Source organism: Sinocyclocheilus anshuiensis, unplaced genomic scaffold (assembly GCF_001515605.1).
Source record: "Sinocyclocheilus anshuiensis isolate Anshui unplaced genomic scaffold, SAMN03320099.WGS_v1.1 scaffold2468, whole genome shotgun sequence".
Lineage (NCBI taxonomy): Eukaryota > Metazoa > Chordata > Actinopteri > Cypriniformes > Cyprinidae > Sinocyclocheilus > Sinocyclocheilus anshuiensis.
In genome coordinates, this window is record NW_015547755.1 from 77,460 (window position 1) to 86,250 (window position 8,791).

Here is an 8,791-nt window from a genome sequence, read left to right on the forward strand (position 1 = left end):
TTATATAAAATATAAAACACATAATAAAATATAATAGATATAAAATCTGTATGCATTATATTTATACATTCTATAAAATATATGAAAAACTATTCATATAAAATCTATTAAATATAAAATATGTATACATTTCATTTGTAAAAAGTTTTTATGTAAAACATAAATTCATGCTAAAATGACTAATAAAACACCCTGTGATCTAATTCTGTTGCAAAATATTGATTTTAAATGTAATATTTTTGAAGCTAATTTGAATGAATATTTTAATTTTAATTAATAAATAATTAATATTTATAAATATATATTTTTTAGTTTTAAAAAATATATATTTTTTAAAATGATGTTTTTAACACCCTACATTATCCAATTGTCATATATATATATATATATATAGTAAATTATCAATGTTTAAGCAAATTAATATACATATATTTTATATATAAATTTATACTAGGTATAAAATAAAATAATATTTATTAATGTCAATATATTATATAAAACATTCTATAAAATATATACAAAATATTTGCAATATTTATAAATTAGCAATATTATTTCAAAATATTTTATATAAGTACAACTATAAAAACACGCTATAGGTATTAAATGTAAATAATAAATATTTATATTGCTAACAAAAAAACCCAAACAACAACAACATGCATGGGGACTGTTATTTTAGGAGTGTGATTACTCTTATTTTATCAAACTATACTTTTACTTCAAAGATTGATGCTAATTCGCTAATTGGGTCTATGGGTTAAAACACGAGATGTGTTTCTGAACTAAAGAGCAGAAAGCTGCAAGTTTTCTCTGGAGATCTGCACTCTCTGAATCAATCGTATGGATGTTGAGGTGTTTAATTATCTCTCTGGATGGACTGGAAGGCCGTGTTGATCTCCGGTGAGGACTGTAAAGCGTTAACGCGCTACAGGAGTGTACAGTAACAGACGGCGGGTTGATGAGCTGGTTAACGAGCAGCGAGTCTCACCGACGCAGTTCTTGCCGTCCGGCGTCAGGTTATACCCATCCAGACACAGACACCTGAAGGAGCCCATGCTGTTGATGCACTGGCCGTTCCTGCACACCTGACTGGCGTGAACGCTGCACTCGTCGATATCTGAACACCAACACATCACACCATTAACCCTTCACAGTCATTCCTCACCATAAACCACATCTGCTTTCACTGTGATCACAAAAACTTTGACATCCAACCCACAGAATCAATAACAAACGGTGATCTGTATTTTGCAACTTCAATTACAAGATTTTCATAAAAACATCCAAAACAATAGCCAACAGTATTTACGGACATTTATGACTGCATTATCTTTGCATGTACATTTGCACATTTTTTGCTCTTATTTAGCATAAACAGCCTTTAATTATTAAATTGTATAAAATTAACACTTTGACAACCACATTAAAACAAAAATAAAAGCATCTTCTGTGGAATTTATATTATTGCTGACATGCAAATCTATTCATATATTCAAGATATTTAAATGTTAGATAATAAATGGTTAATTATAATTGTAATCACAATATAAAAAGTCTAAAATACATTTTAAATTGTAACGTTTCATTCTGATCGAAGACAATTAAACATTTTAGTCTTTACTGCTGATCGTATGCACATTCCTTTACACCATTAAATTGTTAATTATGTATTTCAAAAGTTAAAATGGTTAAAGTCACATTATAAAAAGTTTAAATTACATTTAAAATTGTAAAGTTTCATTTTGATTAAAGGAAACATTTGAGTCTTTCCTGCTAATATACACAATTCTTTACAATATTAAATAGTTAATTATGTATTTAAAGAGTTTAATTAGTTAAACTCAGGATACAAAAAGTTTAAAGGACATTTAAAATTGTGAAGTTTAATTCTGATTTTGCCTTTATTGCTGATAATATGCAATTTTTTTATGATATTAAATTGTTAATTATGTATTTAAAGAGTTTAAATAGTGACTGTCACAATGCAAGAAAACTCTAAAATGTCAGAGTTTGCTTATTTGCAATTTTAATTTGTTAATTAAAAGAGCTTAAATGGTTAAAATCACTAAAAAGTTTAAAATACATTTTAAGTTTCCTTTCCTTTAATCTCATTGAAACTTTAAAATGTAAAAATTAATTTAAAACTTTTTCTAATGTGATTTTAACCATTTAAACTCTTTAAATACATAATCAACAATTTCATATCGGAAATAAATGTGTAATCAAAATTAAACTTTACAATTTTACAATTTATTTTAAACTTTTTATAATGTGATTTTAACCATTTAAACTCTTTAAATACACAATTAACCATGTAATATTGTAAATAAATATACATATTATCAGCATTAATGACTAAAATGTTTCCTTTCCTTTAATCAAAATGAAACTTTTCATAATGTGATTTTAACCATTTAAACTCATAAATATATAATTAACAATTTAACATCGTCAAGAAATGTGAAATCAAAATGAAACTTTATAATTAGACAATTTATTTTAAACTATTTCAAACTCATACAACAATACATAAATAATGCTGATAATATGCACATTTCTTTGCGATATTAAATGTTTAATTATTTATTTAAAGAGTTAAATGGTTAAAACCACATTAGAAAAAGTTTCAAATCAATTTTAAAACTGTAAAGTTTCATTCTGATTAAAGGAAAAAGGAATAATTTAACACATAATCAGATTATGGAAATATATTATGGCTGTATAACTCCAACAGGCTTCTTTTCTCAATCTATAAGCGCGCAGAAGCTGTAGTAGCTGTAATAGCAGTGTTCTCGTGCCGTCTTACCCATGCAGTCGTTGTTGTGCGTGAGCTCGAAGCCGGGGAAGCACAGGCAGTTGTAGGAGCCCACAGTGTTTTTACATGTACCGTTTCCACACGGCTGTCTGTCGCACTCGTCGATATCTGCCAGAGACAACGAGAGACAGCCGATCACATGCCAGACTCGCTTCAGACGACAGAAACCGCCACAGACACTCACCCATGCACATGGTCTGGTCCGGCGTGGTCTTGAAGCCGTTGTGGCACAGACAGCGGAAGCTGCCCTGAGTGTCGATGCACTCGCCGTGACTGCAGACGTTCGGGATCTCCTGACACTCGTTACGGTCTGACAAAACACGCCACAACAATCACAAGATCCCATCAGACTCACAGCTCTTTAGTCTGTGGTTTATAATAAGTCTGATGAAGATGTGGAGAAAAATGTTTCGCAGGAACGAATGCACTAAAAAAAGTGTGGCTGATTTTCACTACAGGGCTCGTGAAAATCAGCCACAAAATCAGCCAGACGTTGATGTTTAGAAAATAATAAACATAAATCATTTAAGCAGTCATTAGTTGCGTTGGTTTTCGAAGGTGTGGCTTTCAAATGAAGTCTTTTTAAATTGGATAAAAAAACCTAAACTAAACTAAACTAAAATAATAAAATTAAATTATTTAAGCAGCCATTAAATAAAAATAAATAAATATAAAAATAAAACAATTATTTAAGCAGTCATTTGATGGGTTGGTTTTTGAATTTGTGACATTCAAATTCCGGGTCCATTTGAATAGAATAGAATAGAATAGAATAGAATAGAATAAAATAAAATAAAATAAAAACAATTACATATATATATATATAAAAGCAGTCATTAGGTGGGTTATTTTCTGAACGCATGTCATTTAAACTCCATTTGCATAAAATAAAAAAAAGTGAAAGTGAAAAAATAAAACAAAACAAAATAAAAAATAAATATACATAATTTAAAGGGGTCATATGATGCTTTTTTAAAGATCATTATTTTGTGTATTTGGTGTAACAGAATATGTTGACATGCTTTAATGTTCAAAAAACACATTATTTTTCAAATACTGTACATTATTGTAGGTCCTCTATGCCCCGCCTCTCTCAAACGCTTCATTTTCTACAAAGTCCCTCCTTCCGACAAGCGCAGTCTGCTCTGATTGGCCAGCTGACCCAGTGCATTGTGATTGGCCGAACACCGCAAGCACTCGTCGGAAATGTAACGCCCCTTACCATAATCGCAAGCTTCATCTTTCAAAATAAATGTAAAGACAGTAAATAATGTCATTAGTTTTACCATCAGTTCAAGCCTGAAAGGGGAACAGAGTCGCGTGACAGACACAGTGATGAAGCTGGTATGTGTTTGCAGTACACAAGCCACGGTTAAGACAGCTGACTCCACTGTGATGTGACCCCTTCTTTCTTTGCGTGCACATTTGGGCGGCATTATGCAAATATTTCCACATAGTGAGGTAGATATGTGGGGGCGTGTTAGAACGAGCCGTTTTAGGGGGTGTGGCAGAGTCTTAACTTTGATAAAGAATATCTCTTTGGTTTTGAGACTTTAGTCTTTGCAACTTCAGGGATCTCATCTATGCACAATCAGCTTGTAACACTCCAAAGAGAAAGGAAAACTTGAAATTGCATCATATGACCCCTTTAAGGAGTCATTAGTTGGGTTGGTCTTTTAAGGTGTGGCTTTCAAATTCAGTCTCAATTTGAAAAGAAAATTAAATTATTACATTCAATTATTGCTGCCACAATGACTAGAAAATGTACACAAGCATCCCTTTAAAATTATATAACCAAAACCATGTTAATTATATAAATGGCGCAGATGTTTGTAAATGTGGTGCATTTCATTTTGAACCTTATTTTTTGTGTTTGCCTTGAAAATAATGACAGTTGCACTTTTCATTGCGCTTTCAATACCGATAACATTATACCAGCACATATTGTACCTGCTAAAGTTGTGCAAGTGGTTTTGAGCAGAAAATTGCACTCATTTTGTGTGCAATTAATGCCTACTTAAATTATTTTATTTGCATTTAATGCAAATGCAGCCTGAGTTTGAATGCCACAACTCCAAAAACTAACACATCTAATGATTTGAATTGAATTAAATTTTTTATTCTTTTCTTATTGAGTACATTTGGTAAACACTGGCGGACTGTGTGGACTCACCGACGCAGGCTCCGCTGGGCGACAGCTTGAAGCCGGCCGAACACTCGCAGCGGTAGCTGCCGGGGATGTTGATGCAGTTAGCGTTGCGCTGGCACAGGCTGTCGCCGCTGTTGCACTCGTCCATATCTGTGGTGAACAGACGGTGTAAGTCAAGAAACACGCCAGCGGTCTTCAGTGTGAAGGCAGCTGAGCGCCGGTACCTTCGCAGATGAGCAGGATGTTGTTGTAGCTGAAGCCCATGGGACACTCGCAGCGGAAACTGCCAATCTGGTTGATGCAGACGCCGTTCGCGCAGATTCCCGGGATCTCGCGGCACTCGTCGATATCTGAGGAGAGCAAACGCGCCGCTCGTATGAAAGCGCTCGCGCAGAGCTTCGTGTTGATGAAGTGAGATGCTCAAGGCGACTCACCGATGGGTTTTCCGGTGTGAATGTCGATGATGAACCCGGGAGCCTGATTTCCACACAACAGCTGGTACTCGGCTGCAGGAGACACAGAAACACCAATCAGTGTGGAGGCCACAGCCTCAGAAACAAGACCGCCTCAAATATTCCTATTTATATATGTATTTTTTATAGAGAGAGTTTTGTGTGCAATGCAATGCATTTTATATTTTTATTTTATTTCATTTTATTTTATGCTGACTTTGAATGCCACACCCTCAGAAACTAAGACCCAAATTATTTATGTTTATATTTATTTTCTATATATTTTTATTTTATTTTTTATTTTACTTTATTACATTTAATTTATTTATTTCTATTTATATACATTTTTATTTTATTCAATGCAAATGGAGCCTGAATTTCAATTCCCCACCTTCAGAAAACAAGTCTAATGACTGTTTATTTTAATTTAATATAATTTAATGTAATGTAATGTTATTTAATTTAATTTTATGCAAAAGTTGCCTGAATCTGATTGGCACACCCATTAGAAACCAAGATTTAAGTAATGACTGCAAAAATTAAAATTAAAAGTTAAATAAAGATATATATATATACAATATTTTTTAATGCATTGCAACTTATTTTATACTATTTAATTGTATTTTATGCTAAGTTGAATGTTGAATTATGCAAAATCGAATGCCACACACTCAGAAACCAATACTTGCCAATGACTGCTTAAATTATTTATATTTCTAAATTTAATTTTTATGCAATGTATTTCATCTTATACTATTTTATTTAATTTTATGCAAAAGTAGCCTCAATTTGAATGCCACACCCTCAGAAACCGAGAGATATATGTATTTATATTTGTAATTTTATGCATTATGCATTCAAAGCTTTGTGCTGTTGGCATCACATCTGACGTAAAACTAAAGACAGTGCAATCAGAAAAGCAGCTGAAATGGTCCTCTCCAGCAGCGGCGGCAGCTCTCATGCCCTACAGAACCAGCGGCGCTGCGAGACACACTCACATGTGGCCGGCGTGGGACAGGCCTCGCAGGGTCTGTTCCAGGCTTTGCCCACGTTATACGAGCAGCAGCACATCTTCTTGGTCATGTTGAAGGACAGCTCGTTCTCGCAGGTGTCGTTGAAGTTGCGATAGCACACGCTCTTTCTCATATCTGCCAAACCAAAGCAGAAAACACCCAGATGAGCTGCAGAAGCTGTGACTGAGTGGCGACGCGCTGGACGAGCGGCTCTTACCCATGCAGTTGTTTCCTCCGTTCACCTGCATGTACTCGGGAGGACAGACGCAGGTGTAGTTCCCCAGCGTGTTGTAGCAGGTTCCTGGACCGCAGATGCCGATGTGCGCCGTGCATTCATCAATATCTGAGAGAACATCAGCATTCAGACACTCAAAAACTCTTGTAGACGTTTGCTGAAGTTAACATATATGCATGTCTTTATTACAATAATTCAAATGAAATCATGCAACATAATAAAAAAATCAGTTATATACTTTTAATTATTTCATTGAAAGTAAATTAAACAAATTCATTAAATTAAATTCATAAAAAGTTAAATAAAAAAAGTTACTAAACATTAAAATGTACTAAATCTAAAATTGTAATTTAAAGTAAATTAAATTGTTAAAATAATATACATTTAATACATTTTTTTAATTACTTAATAAAATAAAAAATAAAATTTAAGATTTTATTTAATTAAAATGACACACAAAGTAATTAAAAAAAATACGTTCATAAAATAAATCAAGGTTGCTAAACACTGAAATTCAATAAATGCAAAACTGTTAATTAAAAGTCATTAAATTATTGAAATATTAATATAAATTATATAAATAAGTATAATATAAACAATCATAAAAATAAATTCATAAAATAAACTAAGGTTACTAAATAATAAAATTCAGTAAATGTAAAATGTTATTAAAATAAGTTTTTAGTTCTTAAATGTACATTTCTTAAGTAAATGTAATTCTTGAAATATTAATATAAATTAAAATATGAATATAACTGTAATATAAACATTTAATTGAAATTAACTAAAATGTAATTGTTGTTATTCAATAAAAAGTATATTACACATTAAAATATTAATTTAAACTGAAATATAATTTTAAAATACTTATACATTTATTATATATCACTTAATTAATATGTATTTAATTAAAATTACACACATTTATAAATGAATAAAATAATTAATAAAAATAAATGTAAATTTAATCAATCACTTAGTTATTAAAATATTAATATAATTTTATATACATTTAAATTGAAATTAATTAAAAGTTATTCAATTTAAATGTCAAAAATAAAACAATTCATTAAAATACATTCCTAAAATAAATCAAGGTTACTAAACATTAAAATTCAATAAATGTAATTAAAATATTACAAACATGAATATACAATTAAAATTAATATGTAATTGAAATATGAATATTCCATTGTTTAATTAGACATTATTTATTGTTATATAAAAGTAAAAGTAAATTACACAAACAAATAAATTAATGCATATATGTGAGCCTGGAGCACAAAAGCAGTCTTAAGTCGCTGCGGTATATTTGTAGCAACAGCCAACAATACATTGTATGGGTCAAAATTATAGATTTTTCTTTTATGCCAAAAATCAACTTTAAACTTTAAAGATGATTTTCTCAATATTTTGATTTTTTTGCACCCTCAGATTCCAGATTTTCAAATAGTTGTATCTCGGCCAAATATTGTCCTATCCTAACAAACCATACATCAATGGAAAGATTATTTATTCAGCTTTCAGCTGATGTATAAATCCAAATGTAGAAAAATTGACCCTAATGACTGGTTTTGTGCTCCAGGGTCACAAATATAATGAAAGGTTACTAAACATTAAAAATGAACCGATCATAAAATATGAGCGCCTCGGGTGAACTCAAATGACCTTCGCAGATGCGCGTCTCCTGGTTGAGGTAGTATCCGGCGGGACACTCGCACTGGAAGCTGCCGAAGGTGTTGACGCAGTTTCCCCCCTGACACAGACCCGGCAGCTCCTGGCACTCGTCGATGTCTGCGAGCGGGACACAGAGACAGAGAGGGCCGTCATTACACACACACACACACCAGACCGCAGGCGCTGTCCTGCATCACAGCATCCGCTCTTACCCTCCAGGATCACGGTGATGGGATTAGGCCGGAAGCCCTCTCCTCCGGGACACAGGGTTTTGTACTCGGCTGTGAGGAGACACACAGTTCATCATGAATACAAGCAGTCTGACTGTTCGCTCGTACCGATATCAGAGTGACCGACTGCCATTATAATGATGAGATATATGTGACCCTGGAGCACAAAACCAGTCATAAGGGTCAATTTTTTTAAATTGAGATTTATACATCATCT

At 32.4% G+C, this 8,791-nt stretch overlaps 1 protein-coding gene across 1 annotated transcript in view; it reads right to left on the reverse strand.

Moving 5' to 3' along the window:
- fbn2b (fibrillin 2b) overlaps positions 1-8,791 on the reverse strand; it is an 80,630-nt gene that overhangs the window by 18,580 nt on the left and 53,259 nt on the right. Inside the window, exons 40-49 of the mRNA XM_016507418.1 lie at positions 8,557-8,625; positions 8,336-8,461; positions 6,650-6,775; positions 6,418-6,567; positions 5,402-5,473; positions 5,192-5,317; positions 4,992-5,117; positions 3,003-3,128; positions 2,810-2,926; positions 992-1,120 (exon numbers count right to left, since the gene is read on the reverse strand). Coding sequence (XP_016362904.1) covers positions 992-1,120; positions 2,810-2,926; positions 3,003-3,128; positions 4,992-5,117; positions 5,192-5,317; positions 5,402-5,473; positions 6,418-6,567; positions 6,650-6,775; positions 8,336-8,461; positions 8,557-8,625 — 1,167 coding nt within the window. The remainder of the gene's footprint in view (positions 1-991; positions 1,121-2,809; positions 2,927-3,002; positions 3,129-4,991; positions 5,118-5,191; positions 5,318-5,401; positions 5,474-6,417; positions 6,568-6,649; positions 6,776-8,335; positions 8,462-8,556; positions 8,626-8,791) is intronic.